The following is a 20,463-nucleotide window of genomic DNA, read 5'->3' on the forward strand; positions in this document are numbered from 1 at the left end:
TCCTCTAGCCCAGGGCTTCCCAAGTCTGTCCTAGGGACCACACAGCCAGTCCAGTTTTCAGGATATACACAATGAATATGCATAAGATATTTTTCCATGCATTGGGGACTCAGTATATGTAAAATGATCTCATGCATATTTATTATAGATATCCTGAAAACCCAACTGGCTATTGGGGTCCCTAGGAAGGGTTTGGGAAGCCCTGCTGTAGCCCTAAATGAAAGTCTTCCCAGCATATAGCCAGTCCGGTTCCTGGTAAGCTGTTTCCAGACACGGCAGTGGGGAGTTTTGGCTGCAGCCCCTAAAGGTGAGCCTCTTAAACTCTACCCAGGGTTTACACATGTTACTGTTAATAATATCGTCAGGTGTAAGAACGAATACACAACCAACTTAAATGGGTGTCTAATATCAATGTGGATGAAGGAAGAACCCAGCAGGTAAACATTTTCTTTCAGCCTCAAAATCCACACTCACTGAACGCCCAGCAGTTTGACTGCTAGTGGTCAGTTTATAACTAGAATTACTCTTCTTCCACTTGGCTAAGGCTACAAACCATATGACTGACTTGAACCCCTACATCAGGAGTTGTCAACCATCTCCTGAAGTCTTACACAGCCAGTCAGGTTATCAGGATTACCCACAATGAGTATGTATGAGATAAATCTGCATATACTGGATACCTATTGAGGTAGACTTGAAAACCTGACTGGCTAGGTGTGCCTCCTCCCTCTCCTTCTCTGCCCATATTCAACAGATTGCTAAAATCTGTCATTTCTTCCTTTATAACATCACCAGAATTCGCTCTTTCCTTTCTGAACACGCTATCAGAACCCTCATCCACACTCTCATCACCTCTCGCTTAGACTACTGCAACTTGCTTCTCTCAGGTCTTCCACTCAGCCTCTCTCTCCTCTTCAATCTGTTCAAAACTGTGCCACACGACTAATATTTCGCCAAAGTCGTTATGCCCATATCAGCCCTCTCCTGAAATCACTTCATTGGTTCCCTATCCGTTTCCGTATACAATTCAAGCTCCTCTTGTTGACCTATAAGTGCATTCACTCTGCAGCCCCTCACTACCTCTCCACCCTCATCTCTCCCTACACTCCTTCCCTAGAACTCCATTCACTAGGCAAATCTCTCCTAACTGCACCCTTCTCCTTCTATCTCGCCGCACCTTATGCCTGGAATAGGCTTCCTGAGCCATTACGTCTAGTTCCATCCCTGGCTGCCTTCAAATCCGGGCTAAAGGCCTACCTGTCTGATGCTGCTTTCGACTCCTGACTTGTAACTTTTATCTTATGTGTCCTTCTGTCTGTCCTTCCCTTCTCCTTTTTGGTCCTGTCTGTTTGTCCTGATTTAGATTGTAAGCTCTTTTGAGCAGGGACTGTCTTCTTCATGTTCAATTGTAAAGCGCTGCGTACGACTGGTAGCGCTATAGAAGTGATTTATAGTAGTAGTAGTAGGGGTTGAGAAGTACTGTTCTAGGGTACAGCTCTAAAACAGGGCTCCTTCATTTAGGCTCCTTGGTAATACGGGGTGAGGGTCTATTCTGTATGGACACTTCAACACTCAAGTGTCCTTATTGAATAATTGTGCACATTTGTGAGTGCCCAATATTAATGTATATTTAGGTGTTCCCATTTACTCCTGCATTGACCAACCTGCATTGATTATATAGAGACACCATGTGTTGGCTGTATTAAGCCTTTATTAGTTGCCTGGATTACAACCCCTAACCCCTGATGCATCAAATGCGAAACAAGGGGCCCGAGTGAATTTTGGTGGCATTTTTTAGTCTGAAGGGAACACGGATAAGTTTATGAGACATGTTTGGATGAATATTGGACATCGATCGGTCTGGATAAACATTTGACAATGTTTGTAAGAATGTCAATGTCTGCAAATAACGTTGGATAATATTGTTTGGGACAGACTTAACATTCATCCAGTGTTGGGAGATCTGATTCAATGGAGCTTTTTTTTCTCCACAATAGTAGAACATGGGAACAGTTTAATTTGAAATGAAAACATTATTTTGTGACACTTTAATGAAACCTTTGAACCAATGATTATTTAGCTGTAGTCTCTAGTTTGGAGCATTGGCTCCTGTGAAGGGTCTTTAGCACTAAGATTCAGTTTCATTTGAAGCTGGTGTTTACAAAATTTAGGTGTGTTCAGATCTCTAACATTGGGTGATTTAATTGCAGATTTCCCTTTAGGATGTATATTGAATTTTGATTCCTACTGCCTCAAGTATTATTGTATTGAGAATATATCATCCCATAATTTTTAAATTTCTTTACTGTATTTATTGCCATCACCTCTGATGGGAGTCCATTCATCCACCACCCTTTCAGCATGGACGTATTTTCCAATGTTATTCTTGAATCTAATCCTTCCTCAGAGCCTCATATCATGTCCTCTGGTTCTAGACCATTTTCAGTTTTGAAAAAGTTTGTTTCTTCTGCCTGAGTGATACTTTTGAAGTATTTGAATGTCTCTATCATATCTCCTGTCCTCTAGGACACGTGGAGGGGCATAATCGAAAGGGAGGCCCAAGCTTTTCTGAGGATGTCCTTGCAGGACGTCCCCGTGAAGGGGTGGGGAAACCCGTATTATCGAAACAAGATGGACGTCCATCTTTCGTTTCGATAATACGGTCGGGGACGCCCAAATCTGGAAATTTAGGTTGACCTTAGAGATGGTCGTCCTGGTCGTTTTTGATTTTCAGCAATAATGGAAACTGAGTACGCCCATCTCAGAAACGAAAAAATCCAAGCCCTTTGGTCATGGGAGGAGCCAGCATTCGTAGTGCACTAGTCCCCCTCACATGCCAGGACACCAACCGGGCACCCTAGGGGGCACTGCAGTGGACTTCACAAATTGCTCCCAGATTACCTTGTGTGCTGAGCCCCCCCAAAACCCACTCCCCACAACTGTACAACACTACCATAGCCCTAAGGGGTGAAGGGGGCACCTAGATCTGGGTACAGTGGGTTTCTGGTGGGTTTTGGAGGGCTCACATTTACCACCACAAGTGTAACAGGTAGGGGGGGGTGGGCCTGGGTCCGCCTGTCTGAAGTGCACTGCACCAACTAAAACTGCTCCAGGGACCGGCATACTGCTGCGATGGACCTGAGTATGACATTTGAGGCTGGCATAGAGGCTGGCAAAAAATATTTTTAAACTATTTTTTTTGAGGGTGGGAGGGGGTTAGTGATCACTGGGGGAGTACGGGGAGGTCATCTCTGATTCCCTCCGGTGGTCATCTGGTCAGTTCGGGCACCTATTCTTGGCTTGGTCGTAACAAAAAAAGGACCAAGTAGTCGTCCAAGTGCTCATCAGGGACACCCTTCTTTTTTCGATTATGAGTCGAGGACTCCCACGTCCAAGTCCCGCCTTCACTATGCCTCCGACCCCCCCCCCCCCCCCAGGAACTTTGATAGTCCCCACAATGGAAAGCAGTTTGGGACGCCCAAAATCGGCTTTTGATTATGCCGAGTTGGGCGACCCTGGGAGAAGGATGCCCATCTTGCGATTTGTGTCGAAAGATGGGCGTCCTTCTCTTTCGAAAATAAGCCTGATAGGTTTCACTATTTCCTCTGTGACTTACACATACAAAGGTTTTTCTGGATTTTCTTTCTAGAACATTTGAGTAGACCGTTTATATGGCTGGTTTTCCTAGCTAAACATATATCTGCTTTGTTCTTCAGTAACTTTCAAATTTCCGAAAGTGTAATATGTTTATACTAGATCCTAGTTTTTGGTATTGCAAAAATGAGGGGCCCTTTTACTGAGCCGCATAAGCGTCTACGCACGGCCAACGTGCGCCAAAATGGAGTTACCGCCTGGCTACCACGTAGCTCTTGCGGTAATTTTATTTTTGGCCTGTGTCCGATACGCGCGTCTGAAAAATCATTTTTATTTTCTGGCGCGCGTCCACTAGGCGCGCCAAGTGTTATTTGGCATGCGTAGGTCATTACCACCCGGTTACTGCGTGAGACTTTACCACTAGGTCAATGGCTGGCGGTAAGGTCTCAGACCCAAAATGGATGCACGCCAATTTTGATTTTGCCGCACATCCGTTTTCGGCAAAAATTTAAAAAGGCAATTTTTTGCAGGCACACTGAAAAATGGATCTGCACACGCCCAAAACACGCACCTAAACTACCACAGGCCATTTTTCAGCGCACCTTATATCCAGTAACTCAAAAGGCACAGGGGCCCTTTTACCAAACTGCAGTAAAAAAATGGCCTTTGTGATGCTCAATTTCCTAAAAAAAACGTGCATGCACGCCAGGGCGGGAAGGCCGGACAGGCAGAATGGCAGGTCCATTTTTTATTTAAATGCTAACATTCATCCGTTCCATTGACTGAAGAGTGTGGAAAATTGCTAAAGGCTACCCAAGTTAAAGGCTGACCTGTTCTCATTTTCCTGCAGGTTTCCTTTGATGTGTCTGTCCAGGCGAGTAGCTGCCCTGCTACGGACACCAAACACGCCTTCATTCTCAAGCCCGTAGGGTTCCGCGACACCCTGGAGGTGACGGTTACCTACAACTGCAGCTGTGGTTGCGCTGCCCAGATGGAACCGAACAGCACCAAGTGCAGCGACAACGGCACCTACACGTGTGGCCTATGCATGTGCGACGCTGGGTACTTAGGAGCAAAATGCGAATGCCGGGAGGGAGACAATGTGAACACGTACCAGAGCATGTGCCGGGAAGCAGAAGGGAAACCTCTGTGCAGCGGCCGGGGAGAGTGCAGCTGTAACCAGTGCGTTTGCTATGAGAGTGATTTTGGCAAGATCGGCGGCCCCTTCTGTGAGTGTGACGATTTCTCCTGCCCCAGGTACAAGGGCGTCCTCTGCTCAGGTGCGTTAAGAGCTTATGTCCTCATCTGTCGTAGTGGAAGCTTTGTGTTTGGTCAGACTCTTTCCTTTGTGGTTACAGTTTCACACGAGCCAGGCTCTGCTCACTTGTTCAGCACATTCTGTTCTGTCTTAAAGCAGAATTTGTTTTGTTTCCTCTGTGCTCCTTGTGGTACGTTGCAGATCTGGAAATATATAAATGTAATAATTGAATGATATTGACGGTTTATGTGGGATACTTAATGTATGAGTTAGATTTATAATTGCAAAGAAGGAGAGAGTGAGACATAGAATGAGCTTTACTCCTTGATTTGGAAACCCATCCAACATGTTTGAGGTCAATCATTTGCCAGCTCCTTCCATGGTATATTGACAGTAAGTACATAAGTAATGCCATACTGGGAAAAGACCAAGGGTCCATCGAGCCCAGCATCCTGTCCACGACAGCGGCCAATCCAGGCCAAGGGCACCTGGCAAGCTTCCCAAATGTACAAACATTCTATACATGTTATTCCTGGAATTGTGGATTTTTCCCAAGTCCATTTAGTAGCGGTTTATGGACTTGTCCTTTAGGAAACCGTCCAACCCCTTTTTAAACTCTGCTAAGCTAACCGCCTTCACCACTTTCTCCGGCAACGAATTCCAGAGTTTAATTATACGTTGGGTGAAGAAACATTTTCTCCGATTTGTTTTACATTTACTACACTGTAGTTTCATCGCATGCCCCCTAGTCCTAGTATTTTTGGAAAGCGTGAACAGACGCTTCACATCCACCTGTTCCACTCCACTCATTATTTTATATACCTCTATCATGTCTCCCCTCAGCCGTCTCTTCTCCAAGCTGAAAAGCCATAGCCTCCTTAGTCTTTCTTCATAGGGAAGTCGTCCCATCCCCGCTATCATTTTAGTCGCCCTTCGCTGCACCTTTTCCAATTCTACTATATCTTTCTTGAGATGCGGCGACCAGAATTGAACACAATACTCAAGGTGCGGTCGCACCATGGAGCGATACAACGGCATTATAACATCAAAGCCTGATTAACTGAGCTGGGTTTTTTTTCCCGTAGACACAGAATGGGGAGAGTAATAATTCAGGCTCTCAATAGTACTTCCTGCCCTGAATGAAGTTTGTAATGCTGCTGTTCAAAATCTTTCGACTTAGTTGGAAACATCCCAAGGAGCTTTGATGGCTTACTGTTGTTTCTTTTAAGCTTCCAGCTCAATCAGAACCTGACCCAACAATGGCTCCAATACCATGGGGAAGTTTAACTTTATGACATACAGTGGTGGAAATAAGTATTTGATCCCTTGCTGATTTTGTAAGTTTGCCCACTGACAAAGACATGAGCAGCCCATAATTGAAGGGTAGGTTATTGGTAACAGTGAGAGATAGCACATCACAAATTAAATCCGGAAAATCACATTGTGGAAAGTATATGAATTTATTTGCATTCTGCAGAGGGAAATAAGTATTTGATCCCCCACCAACCAGTAAGAGATCTGGCCCCTACAGACCAGGTAGATGCTCCAAATCAACTCGTTACCTGCATGACAGACAGCTGTCGGCAATGGTCACCTGTATGAAAGACACCTGTCCACAGACTCAGTGAATCAGTCAGACTCTAACCTCTACAAAATGGCCAAGAGCAAGGAGCTGTCTAAGGATGTCAGGGACAAGATCATACACCTGCACAAGGCTGGAATGGGCTACAAAACCATCAGTAAGACGCTGGGTGAGAAGGAGACAACTGTTGGTGCCATAGTAAGAAAATGGAAGAAGTACAAAATGACTGTCAATCGACAAAGATCTGGGGCTCCACGCAAAATCTCACCTCGTGGGGTATCCTTGATCATGAGGAAGGTTAGAAATCAGCCTACAACTACAAGGGGGGAACTTGTCAATGATCTCAAGGCAGCTGGGACCACTGTCACCACGAAAACCATTGGTAACACATTACGACATAACGGATTGCAATCCTGCAGTGCCCGCAAGGTCCCCCTGCTCCGGAAGGCACATGTGACGGCCCGTCTGAAGTTTGCCAGTGAACACCTGGATGATGCCGAGAGTGATTGGGAGAAGGTGCTGTGGTCAGATGAGACAAAAATTGAGCTCTTTGGCATGAACTCAACTCGCCGTGTTTGGAGGAAGAGAAATGCTGCCTATGACCCAAAGAATACCGTCCCCACTGTCAAGCATGGAGGTGGAAATGTTATGTTTTGGGGGTGTTTCTCTGCTAAGGGCACAGGACTACTTCACCGCATCAATGGGAGAATGGATGGGGCCATGTACCGTACAATTCTGAGTGACAACCTCCTTCCCCCCGCCAGGGCCTTAAAAATGGGTCGTGGCTGGGTCTTCCAGCACGACAATGACCCAAAACATACAGCCAAGGCAACAAAGGAGTGGCTCAGGAAGAAGCACATTAGGGTCATGGAGTGGCCTAGCCAGTCACCAGACCTTAATCCCATTGAAAACTTATGGAGGGAGCTGAAGCTGCGAGTTGCCAAGCGACAGCCCAGAACTCTTAATGATTTAGAGATGATCTGCAAAGAGGAGTGGACCAAAATTCCTCCTGACATGTGTGCAAACCTCATCATCAACTACAGAAGACGTCTGACCGCTGTGCTTGCCAACAAGGGTTTTGCCACCAAGTATTAGGTCTTGTTTGCCAGAGGGATTAAATACTTATTTCCCTCTGCAGAATGCAAATAAATTCATATACTTTCCACAATGTGATTTTCCGGATTTAATTTGTGATGTGCTATCTCTCACTGTTACCAATAACCTACCCTTCAATTATGGGCTGCTCATGTCTTTGTCAGTGGGCAAACTTACAAAATCAGCAAGGGATCAAATACTTATTTCCACCACTGTATCATTCGGGTGTCGCTGTGGTAACAATGGGATTTGGTTTATTTTTATAGTGGGGTCCCATTTTATAGCTCCTTGCTGTGAAGGCCCAGGATTATTATGTATCATCTGTTGAGTGATATGTTCTACTGTTGATAAAGATTTTGATATTATAATTGCAGCTATAAATGTATATTTCATGCCTCCTTGGTACATACTTCACTTCTGGACTCAAGAGGGGTGGCAGGGGAAGACACTTTTCCTAAGGATTCTCTTCAACTCCAAGGAGTCATTCTCCTTTCACTTCACTCACCCACCCAAAGAAATCCAAAATCCAGTCTAGGTTTTGATTGAATAAAAGTAAAGTCATTCCTGGGTGATAAACTCAAAAATGGAAAAATGCTATTCAGATTGCACAAATAAAGGTAATGCATGTTGAAACCATTTGGCTCACTCTTCCTGAAACCTTCTTCTCTCTGACCTTCATCATCTTCTTCTCTTCTGTGAAGCTTCAGACTCTCTCATCACTGCCTGAAGCAGAGTGCTTATCTGTTCAAACAGATGGGTCTGCTCTGTCACCTCTGGATACTCCAACATCTAGAACATGGAAGACACTTTTTCACAAGCAAAACTCCCAATTCCTTCGCTCCTTCTGCTTCCTCTAGGTCCTGTGAACCCACTGGGGATTCTTGGGAACACAATTCCCAAAAATGTCCTTATGCTTGTGGCTGAGGGATCCATGAGGTGTAATGAAACACAAACCCCTAAACAACAGAAATCTCGGTTCTTCAATCTTCAGTCCATTGGTCACCTCAGCACTCGGAACCCCTCTCTGAAAGTCCTGCCACTTACCTTGAGCACTGACCCTACTCAAGAAGGTTTTCAGAGCAAAAACACAGTAGCCAAAGTTCTTTGAACTTATTCTCTAAACCAGTAGCATCGCGACCACCAGACCACACTCCAGTAAGTCTGGCATCTCCAGCTGTGAGTTCCAACCCTCACTTGGATGGGGGAGAAGGGAAATTATTCCAGTTTTTTTCCCTTCATCCCACTAGGCCAGAAATTTCTCTGCAAGAGTAGCAGAAAAGCTGTCTTGACCTAGATTACTAAACACCCTAAGAATTTTTGTATTACAGCCTCAAAGATCAACTCGGTTTCCGATAGCAAATGGCATTCTTGTTCTTCAGAGGTACCTTTGTCCCTGAAGGCAGGCTGAGGGTGGGATTGGTTATGTAAAATGTGTTCCTCATTAGGAATATGGGAGGAGATATTTAATACACTGATGTTGTGTTAGAGTAGATAACCTAGGGAGTTTTTTGGGGGGTGGGGGATTTTGTCTTTTTGTTCTTTCCAGGTACTCGCTGTAGGCACAAAACTCAAGAAAGGAGAGCATGGCCTGATGGGAGTGAGGGCCTGATGAAGCAAACAGGGCTAGGGACAAAGAGGCCAACTAGACTCCTTTCTTCCCATCCAGGTGAGGGTTGGAGTTCACAACTGGAGCTGTGGGCCAGCTATAGTGCCAGATTGGTGTGCGCCAACATCGCAGTAGCTCTTCCGCAGCATTGTAAAAGGGGCCCCTTAAACAGGAAAAAGCCTGTCTTTCCCCACTACCTAAATGAGCACACCAAAAATCTTATTATTTGAAGCAAACCCCAGTAATATATCTCATGACTATCCTGGATGACTTCCAGACCGGAGCAACCTCTTATTATCAATGAAACTCTGAAATTGTGAGGGTTCAAAGAAAATATACCTATGAGAATCACTAATCGCAATACATTTACAAGGCAATCTTATGAACACCTGCATTCCCAGCATGCATGCTTCCTAGTATGTAGCTAAAAATTTCTTCCTGCTCTCTTGTGTTATTCTCACAAATCAAGAAATACCCACGATTTCTGTACTAGAAACAAAGCAGACCGATTATGACAACACAAAGTAAAAATGCTATCTTTGTCTTGCTCAAACACAAATGTTAGCAAGACGGTAACTCTGTATGTCTCTTTATCCAACGATCTGTCTAGGATGGCTGATACATTGAAACTATCCTTGGAAATTTAAGTTCTCCCTTGCCCAGACCTCACTGGCAAGAAATAGCACTTTGGAACAGGAGGGTGCAAAAGGTGGGATCTTTAACATCTCTACAAAGTATTTGTAGAGAAGGGCGACGAAAATGATAAAGGGGATGGGACGACTTCCCTATGAGGAAAGGCTAAAGCGGCTAGGGCTCTTCAGCTTGGAGAAAAGGCGGCTGAGAGGAGGTATGATAGAGGTCTATAAAATAATGAGTGGAGTTGAATGGGTAGATGTGAAGCGTCTGTTCACACTTTCCAAAAATACTAGGACTAGGGGGCATGCGATGAAGCTACAATGTAGTAAATTTAAAACGAATCTGAGAACATTTTTCTTCACTCAATGTGTAATTAAACTCTGGATTTCGTTGCCAGAGAATGTGGTAAAGGCAGTTAGCTTAGCGGAGTTTTAAAATGGTTTAGACGACTTCCTAACAGAAAAGTCCATAGACCGTTTGTAAATGGACTTGGGGAAAATCCACTATTTCTGGGGTAAGCAGTATAAAATGTTTTGTACTTTTTTGGGATCTTGGCGGGTATTTGTGACCTGGATTGGCCACTGTTGGAAACAGGATGCTGGCCTTGATGGACCTTTGGTCTTTTCCAGTATGGCAATGCTTATGTACTTATTTCTTCAAAGTGTTCCTAGGTAACTGGAAAGACACTTTGGGGAAGTTCATGAATCTCAAATTGACACTTCTTTGTTTATTTTCCATCACTTCCAATCTCCTTTGTGAGGATAACTTATCTTGTGCAACCACATTAAGCAAACTAGCATGTTGTTCTGTTCCAATTTCTCCACCTTTTCCGATATTTCAGTAAAAACGTTTATTTGCTTCCAACTCATTAGAAATTGCATCAAGCTCCTCTGAATTTTTATTTACTGAGGTACCCAGCTGGACTAGTACAACCCAGTCTGGGACAGATGATCTAATCCCACAGATGACAAAACCAGTTCCCCCTTCAGATTATTAGCAGATAGAACCTCCCCGCTTTTACTGGGAACTGCAGTGGTTTTCTCTCCCGAGGCAGACGCTAAAGCCAGCAAATTTCCTGCAACACTGGAATCCAGCACAACCCATCCACTCCTCAGCAATCAGAGTGGCGCCCTGCGTCTCCTGTCGGCTGGAGATCAGCGGAGAGGTGGGTTCTGTGTGTCTGGGCTCAGAGAGCACTCCAGGAGTTGGTGAACCAAAGCCTTCTCTTTTAGTGGTTCTTGCCTTGGAGACGCTATTGGGGGAGAAGCGATGAATGATGTAATTAAAGGCTGCTTGCCGACCAGGGATTTAGGTAGCTAGGTCCTTATCTTCCATCCGCCTACACGCCTTAGTAAAAGGACCCTTCAATCCTCCATTGCCTCAGGTATAAACTTAAAATGTAGGTGCCATAATTGGATGTGTTCTTAAGTAAACAAGCATCTCTTAGGTAAACAATCAGTCAAATAGTCAGAAGGAAAAAGTTTAAAACCAGAAGGTCCCACGCTGCCTTTCTCATCTTTCCAGGCAGCAGCCATCTTGGATCCATCACCTTTCAGTGCCCTGTTTTTAACAGGCTAGAGTGCTTTTAAGATTTCAGATATTAGACTCCCTCTGCAGCTCTGAAATTACAAATCAGTAGCATATGCAGGACTGGAAAAATATTTTGAAATGTTAGGCTTTGGCCACAGGGTTTTTTAAGAGAGAGAATTTTATTTTATGTTTTTGTTTCTTTTGGCTTGGGTTTTTTATTTTTTTATATTTTTTTTTAGCAGAGGGAAGAAACTGGAACATAATCATGTTCTACTTTTCTTCTGGTTTTACTTTCCCTTTTTCTCCCCTCTGTCCCTCCAGATATCCGTATACCTCAGGCCTTCCTTTCTTTCTGCTCCTGCCTCTCCTCCCCCCCCCCCCCCCCCCTCGTCACCAAGAGCTTTTTCGGGTATGGCACTCGAAGCTGGTGATGCCAAATTCCAACTGCTTTGGTTAAATGACCTTAAGAATTCCATCTGCACAACTGCTCACACACAGTCATACTTATGTAGTCTAACATACACACAAATGCACACACACTTGATACTTCTCAGTGTAAACTGCCAAATTAGCAAAAAGATGAAAGGAAATCTATAGTGTAGCATTAAGACAATGCAGAGTGTTATTATTACAACACAGCTTAGATTTTTTTTTTTTTGCGAGCTAGGAAGCTGGAAACCCACCTAGCCCACAAATTCTGCCCTGTCTAAGCACTTGCTGACCACTTTCAGTTCTGCTGTTGGGAAATGTTCATCCTTTTACATGCCTTCTCAGTTTCTTGTTAAAGACTTGTGATGGCACAGCACTCCCTAATGTGGCCATAAAAATACAGTTCCGGAAACAGAAACTAACAAACTTAGTAAACTTCCCTCCATTAGAGCCACCCGTCATTAGCTTGTTCTGCATTAGGGGCTGTAAAATTTTATAGCACACATTCCCAGGGGTGGAAGGTAGCCCAATTGTCAGAGCAGAGGACCCAGAACAATAACATCAGGATTCAAATCCAGCTGCAACCACTTGCAACCTTGGGCAAATCATTTAGGGGCTTTTTTACTAAGGCACGCCGAAAATTGGCCTGCGCTAGTGTAGGTGTGTGTTTTTGGATGTGCGCAGGTCCATTTTTCAGCGTGCCTGGAAAAAAGGCTTTTTTTGTGTGTGTGGCTGAAAATGGACGTGCAGCAAAATTAAAACCAGCGCGCGTCTGTTTTCGGCCTGAGACCTTACCGCCACCCGTTGACTTAGCGGTAAAGTCTCATGCGCTAACCAGGTGGTAAGTGTCAGCGTGCAAACACTGCCGATTACCGCCAGGTAAGCACCACGCGGTAGAAAATATTTTCTACCGCGTACTTTGGACGCACATCAAAAAGGGAATTACCAGGCGGTAGCCAAGCAGTAGTTCCAATTTGACGTGCATTGGACGTGCGTAAGCGCCTACACGTCTTAGTAAAAGGGCCCCTCAATCCTCCGTTGCCTCAGGTATAAACTTAAAATGTAGGTGCCATAATGGGATACGCTTAGTGCCAATTCTATCATAGCTGCAGGGCACATCTAAGCCATTATGGAATCTAGGTGTCGTTGTTGATGATATGTTGAAACCTTCTGCTCAGTGTGCTGCTGCGGCTAAGAAAGCAAATAGAATGTTAGGTATTATTAGGAAAGGAATGGAAAACAAAAATGAGGATGTTATGATGCCTTTGTATCGCTCCATAGTGCGACCGCACCTCGAATATTGTGTTCAGTTCTGGTCGCCGCATCTCAAAAAAGATATAGTGGAATTAGAAAAGGTACAGAGAAGGGCGACGAAAATGATAATGGGGATGGGACGACTTCCCTATGAGGAAAGGCTAAAGCGGCTAGGGCTCTTCAGCTTGGAGAAAAGGCAGCTGAGAGGAGATATGATAGAGGTGTATAAAATAATGAGTGGAGTTGAACGGGTAGATGTGAAGCTCCAAACAAAAAAAACTCCCAACATAATAGTCCCTGACATAACAGCCACTGTCAAAATGGCCTGCCCACAATATAATCCTTGACAAGTTAGGCCCCCCCCCCCACCCCCGACAAAAGGGCCCGATCAGGCTGCCCAGAATATGGGACTGCATTTTTTTCCTAATAATCTTACCTTGCCAACAGGGGCGTAGCCAGACAACAGATTTTGGGTGGGCCTAGGCAAGAAGTGGGTGGGCATCAAGTGTTCTGCCCTTCACCCACCACCAAAAAAAATCTCAGCTGGTTGGAAAACGCTTCTTTCCACCTTAGTAGTCTGAAAACTGAGCATGCGCAGGTGCCAGTATCGTGGAGAATAGCGTTTTCATTACCATCAGGAGAAAGTCTTCAGCTGGCAGAGCTTGGGATCCTCACCAGCTACCGCTAAACGTGTGCTACTGTTGGGTGGGCCTGAGCCTTAATTGGGTGGGCCCCAGCCCACCCAGGCCCACCTGTGGCTACTCCACTGCTTGCCAAACAGGATAAGGTTGGTAAGACTATGAAAATGGCTAGGAAAGGCAGGGGGAGGGGGGAATAGGGATTTACAATATAACAGTATATTATAAGAGGTTATAGAATATATAGCGATTGTACAACAGTTGTTTTATTGGCTGTATTTGAGATCAGCAAAGTTATTATTGTATCTGTTGAGTACTTTGTATTGATATTAAAACATTGAATAAAATACATAAAGTTAAAAAAAAGACTATGAAAATGATGACAATATATATATATTTTTTAAATTAGCTTGTTGATGGAAGAATAGTTTCTTTAAATAGCAGAACAAATCATGAATACCAGTTTGTAGCTATAGAATTTTGTTTATTTATATAGTAGTAAAAGAGGCCCGTTTCTGGAGCAAATGAAACGGGTGCTAGCAAGGTTTTCCTCCCCAACACCCCCCCCCCTTCTCCCTCCCTCCCTATCTACCCACTGACCCCTTCGTCGTTCTGACGCCATTGCTCCGCACCTCCTGAACGCACCGTACGCCATTGCTCCGCCCTCGGTGTGTGACGCCATTGCTCCGCCCTCAACATCACGTTTGACGCGAGGGCGGGGCCCCGAGACTTGGCGATTTCAGTGGCTTCACCACCACGAACCCTTCGAACCTGTCTTGAAGGAAGTGACGGAAGTGACGTCAGTGTCTTCAGAACGTTGAGGGTGAGTTTTATTATATAAGATGCTTTATGCAATTAATGCTGGAAGGAGTCTTTATCAGTGAAGATTTCAGTTGTAGTTTATTATATTTTTTGTGAGGTGTTATTTTTCTTAGGGGAGCTGTTTTGTCAAGGGCTATTTTGTTAGGGTGTGAAGTGTCAAGGGTTATTTTGTTACAAGGCTGTTTTGTCAGGGCTATTATGACTGGGTGCCTTAGGGGACATATATTTTCACTCAAATTCAGAAATCTCATACAGATCAGACTCCCAGCGCGTTAGCTGAACAGTTTCTCCAAGGACTGTGGTTGGGATCTTGGTTCTGCCTTGAGCGTAAGGAGCAGCTTCCTGATCTACTACTACTACTTATCACTTCTATATTGCTACTAGCCGTACGCAGCGCTGTACACTTGAACATGAAGAGACAGTCCCTGCTCGACAGAGCTTACAATCTAATTAGGACAGACAAACATGATAAAACATGGGTACTGAAGAAGTGAGTAAGGGTTAGGAGTTAAAAACAGCATCAAAAAGGTGGGCTTTTAGCCTAGATTTGAAGACAGCTAGAGATGGAGTTTGATGTACTGGCTCAGGAAGCCTGTTGCAGGCATATGGTCAGTGCATTTTGTCTAGCAAAAAAGGTGCCGGTACTCAAATGCCAGGCCACCCTTCGGGGGTGGAGTGATCATTGAGGGACCCCACCCCACAATAGCCAGGACCCCTGCAACCAGTCATAGAATCTATGACAAGGCAGAATTTGTATGTAGAACCTGAGCTCTTTCATTAAAATACGAGAACCACGGGTCAAGTTTAGCAGACAGTGGAAAAGGTGCCAGTACTCAGTACCCCCAAGTATCCCCTCAAAAAAAAGCCCTGCATATGGTGCAGCAAGATAAAAGGAACCTGGAGTTAGCAGTGGAGAAGAAGGGTGCAGTTAAGAGAGATTTACCCAGTGAATGGGGTTCCTGGGGAGGAGTTTAGGGAGAGATAAGAGTGGAGAGGTACTGAGGAGCTGCAGAGTGCATGCACTTGTAAGTGAATAACAGGAGGTTGAAGGCGGAAACAGGGAACCAATGAAGTGACTTGAGGAGAGGGCTAATATGAGCATAACGACACTGGCGGAATATAAGTCGCGCAGCAGATCGAAGGGGAGAGAGATGGCTTAGTGGGGTTAGGTACAGCTGAAGGCTCACCAGCAAATGCCTTTCTTTTTCTAACCGGGCTGTTCCATGTGGTTTCTGATGGGCTCTGGCAGCAGACGCAGCCACAGCGGCTCCGTGGGATATGATACATATAGCAGGCCTTAGGTTTCTCTGTTGAGATCAATTTGAGTCCTTAACAGCTGTGTTATCCTTTTAATCAAGCACTTAATTGTGGCTCATGTTACCCATGATACTTTGGTAGCACTGTTTAGGGAGACAGAAAAAAATGCTGGTCACCGTTAGGTCAAGTCCACAGCATGTACTGTGCAGCTTCTGGCTGTTTTTCTTGGCAGTGTCCGTACATCAGCTACTAGGATCTGTTTTGTGGCAAGCTAGCTACTGCTGTATCATTGAAAGATACATATAAATTAAGCCCAGCGCAGTAACAAAAAAAAAAAATCTAATATAGATAAACAAAGTTAAACTGTGAAACAGGAGACCTCGGCAGTGACTCGTTTCACTGCCCGACAACTCACTAATACCATCATCGGTCTCAAAACGTGTCACAGAAATTTGTAACTCAAAATACTTTAATAAGCACTTTCTAATGACAAATTCCCCTAGATAGGTTTCTTAAAATCACTTTTTCTTAATCAGCTTCACAATTATTTCACTGTCTCCGACCCAACGCCAACATGACATGGTTTGCAGTGCCGCATCAGGGTTTGGTCTTAAACCGACGCTGGCAATATCTCTCAGCGTCTAAATTAGATTTCGAAATTTTGAGAGAATTCATTACTGCGGGCTGCACTCAGGCGTCCCGTGGTAGTTTTGGCATCTGCGCACACTTCCCATTCTGGGGGCGTGTTTCGGGGGCAGAGAGTAAGCTTGCCCAGCGTTAATCAGCGCAGCTACATTGCCATATATCAACTGATTAGCGCATGGTTAGCGTATGAGTCCTTACCAGCAAGTAAATAGGTGTCGGTAAGGGCTCCTGCACTAATAGCCACATGCTAATTGAGAAATTAGCGCATGGCCATTCATTGAAGAAATGGAAAACCGGTCATTTTACAGCCATGCTAAAAGTGGCCCCAGCATGCGGGGAAACCCACGAGCTACTCATAGTACAGGTCACCTTTTAGTGCAGCTTAGTAAAAGGGCCGTTAATATTTTGTTTTATGGAAAATCTTAAATGTTCATTTGCTGATGACTTAATATGTTTTCTTTTTTTTCGGTTTTTTAATTATAGTCATAGTCTATGATGGCAGATAAAGACTTGTGTGGTCCATCCAATCTGCCCAACATGATAAAACTCATTACACATGGTATGTGATACTTCGTAGGTATATTTGTCTTGCTGTCCTTGCCATTTTCAGGGCGCAGACCGTAGAAGTCTGCCCAGCACTGGCTTTGCTTCCCAGTTACCGGTGTTGCCGCTCAATGTTCGTTAAGATTCCGTGGATCCATTCCTTCTAAACAGGATTCCTTGTGCTTATCCCACACATTTTTGAATTCCGTTACCGTTTACATCTCCACCACCTCTCGCAGGAGGGCATTCTAAGCATCTACAACCCTCTCCGTGAAAAAATACGTCCTGACATTATTCCTGAATCTGCCCCCCTTCAACCTCAGTTCATGTCCTCTAGTTCTACCACCTTCTCGTCTCTAGAAGGCGTTTGTTTTGCAGATTAAAACCTTTCAAATATTTGAACATCTGTGTCTTGTCACCCGTTTCTCCTGTCCTCCAGGGGTATACATGTTCAGATCAGTTTTTCCTCATGTAGTTTGCAACATAAATCCCATACCATTTTTGTACCACCTCAAGTCTTTGTACATTCTTGACAAGATGCCTCCAAAATTGGACACAAATTGTACTTACATGTTGCCTTGTCCCATGGCTTCACTAAATCACAGGAAGAGGGAATTTTCCCTATAAAGAGAATGTCAAAGATGTCAGAGGGATGAAGACACATGAGAAAAAGCTTCTATACTGAGAGGATAGGCGATACCAGGAATATCCTTCCAGAATTAAATTAAATTACTGCACTTGTTAATAAGTGGGCTGTAAATATTTTAAAATAAATAAATTCAAGAGAGAGATGTTGCAGACAATGTGCATATAGGGTTGGAAGGTTGCAACTCACCCTTCGCTCTATTCCGTGCGGAAACAAAGGGAGAGGTGACAAGACGAGGGACAGATATAGGAAGCACCGACTAGTAAGACTGCAGGTAGTTAAACTTTAATGTGAAGAAATGATGCATGGTGGAGAGGAAATGATGCATGGTGGCATAGCTACATGGGGCCAGGAGGGGCCTGGGGTCCCGTAGATTTGGCCCTGGACCCCCCTGCCGACGACCCTCTCAACCCCCCCTCCCGCCGTCGCCTTTGCTAGCGGGGGACCCCAACCCCCGCCAGCCGAGATCCTCTTCTTCCCGCAAAAGGCTTCCTTCTGTTTCTGACGTCCTGCAAGTACAGGCAGTGTATTGGCGGGCTTTTTTTTGTGCCAACAGTGTTTTTTGCATTGACAGCATTCTTTGAACAGAGAAATACACTGCCTATATTAGAGGCATTGTACCCCGCTTTTTTGGTTGTACCTACATCTCTGAGAAAGATACGAACAGGATTTTCTGACCCCTGAGGCAGGCGCTTAAGCGCCGAAACACGGCCCGTTTCGGGTCAATCTTTCAATAAAGGAGGACATTTATTTTCTCAATCCTGAAAGCCCAGTGTTGCTCTTTTCTTGTTTGTGAATATGTCTCCTACCACAGTCATTGGTACTGTTTGGCTACTAACAGACCAGGAACCAGGCCTCTGAGCAACAGGTCCCAGTCATAAGATTGGCCTTTTATGCTGAGTATTTAAGCCAGCAGTCTTAACTATAAGTGCAGGTAGAGAGGAGCTGGACATAATGGTGATTTAAAATTTCTGGATACGGAGCTATATTTTCAGTACAAAACAAGAAACTGAAAGCAGTGCTAACATACTTTGGGGCTCATTTTCGAAAGAGAAAAAGCACCATTTGGACAGATTTATTCTCAAAATGTCCAAATTGGTATTTTTGAAACCCATTTTGCAGATGTTTATCTATGCATTTTGTCTGCAATGCATCCAAATCACAAGGGGGCATGTTGGGGGTCTTTCGAAAGTGGGATTTGGGCGGGCTTAGGGTTGTGCCTAACACGTGGATATGTTATAGCCATAATGGAACAAAATGAAAATGTCTAGGGTGAAAACTTCAAAGTTTTGGTCTAGACCTGCACTCCCGTGCACTCCGCTCCATGGATAAATCCTTCTTATCTGTTCCCTTCTCCACTACTGCCAACTCCAGACTTTGTGCCTTCTGTCTCGCTGCACCCTACGCCTGGAATAAACTTCCTGAGCCCCTACGTCTTGCCCCATCCTTGGCCACCTTTAAATCTAGACTAAAAGCCCACCTCTTTAACATTGCTTTTGACTCGTAACCACTTGTAACCACTCGCCTCCACCTACCCTCCTCTCCTCCTTCCTGTACACATTAATTGATTTGATTTGCTTACCTTATCTTTTGTCTATTAGATTGTAAGCTCTTTGAGCAGGGACTGTCTTTCTTCTATGTTTGTGCAGCGCTGCGTATGCCTTGTAGTGCTATAGAAGTGATAAATAGTAGTAGTAGTAGTCTCTTGTAACCAGAGCTAATATTGTGATGTCATAATGCCTCAGGCCACCAATAAGAGCCAACCTCATCAGTGATGTCACAATGGCTTGATTGTCCTATACTTGGCTTACTTTTATTACATAGCTCTTTGAGCAGGGACTGTCTTTCTTCTATGTTTGTGCAGCGCTGCGTATGCCTTGTAGCGCTATAGAAATGCTAAATAGTAGTAGTAGTATAATAAGTAATCTACTGAATGCAGACAGTGTTAAATATCAATCCTTTACTGGAACCTTAATCTCCAATCACACTTTACTTTTCTCAGTCCCAGCTATTATTCCTCTCACCACTCCATCTTCACTCTTCAGTTTTCTCACAAACAATTTCTAAACAATTTAACTCTTGCCTCAGTAGTGCTAATTGTCCAACAATGATTTATGGCAATTAAAACAGCACTCAATTCTTCATAGGCTTCAATTCATTTTATAAACTTCTTTAAGGTACTTATCTTAAGTACGTACGGACTAGGGGCTCAAAGATGTCCGACATGCATGTTTTGCCTCCCGGCTGTTTAGAAATTGTTTGTGAGAAAACTGAAGAGTGAAGATGGAGTGGTGAGAGAAATAATAGCTGGGACTGAGAAAAGTAAAGTGTGATTTATAATAAGTAAGGCACAAAAAATGCCGTAACTGACCAGATGAACACGGAATCAGGAAAGACCCCCTTACTCCCCCAGTGGTCACTGACCCCCCCCTCCCACTCCACAAAAATGTGAATAAGAATAGTACTCACCAGCCTCTATGACAGCCTCAGATGTTATAGCCAGGTCCATTAGAGCAGTTTGCAGGTGGACCCAGGCCAATACCTCCCGCTACCTGCTACATTTGTGGTGGAAACTGTGAGCCCTCTAAAACTCACCAGAAACCCACTGTACCCACATATAATTACCCCCTTCACCCATAAGGGCTATTGTAGTGGTGTACAGTAGTGGGTTTGGGGTGGGTTATGGAGGGCTCAACAGACAAGATAAGGGAGCAATGGGTGAGATGTGTACCTGGAAGCATTTATATGAAGTGTACAGCAGAGCCCCCTAGGATGCCCCATTGCTCTCCTGGGATGCCTGGGGGGCCAGTCTGATAAAAATACTGGCCCCTCCTACATCCCAATGGCTTGATTTTCTCTGTTTTTCACTTGTACATTTTTTTTTAATGGCCGGAAAAAAAATAAACAAATGGTATTTAAAAAAAAAAA

The 20,463-nt window shown here is 44.4% G+C and overlaps 1 protein-coding gene across 1 annotated transcript in view; it reads left to right on the forward strand.

Moving 5' to 3' along the window:
* The window catches only part of ITGB5 (integrin subunit beta 5), a 210,964-nt gene that overhangs the window by 144,021 nt on the left and 46,480 nt on the right, over window positions 1–20,463 (forward strand). Inside the window, exon 10 of the mRNA XM_030209136.1 lies at window positions 4,445–4,874. Within this exon, the coding sequence (XP_030064996.1) occupies window positions 4,445–4,874 (430 nt within the window). The remainder of the gene's footprint in view (window positions 1–4,444; window positions 4,875–20,463) is intronic.

Source organism: Microcaecilia unicolor, chromosome 7, assembly GCF_901765095.1.
Source record: "Microcaecilia unicolor chromosome 7, aMicUni1.1, whole genome shotgun sequence".
Lineage (NCBI taxonomy): Eukaryota > Metazoa > Chordata > Amphibia > Gymnophiona > Siphonopidae > Microcaecilia > Microcaecilia unicolor.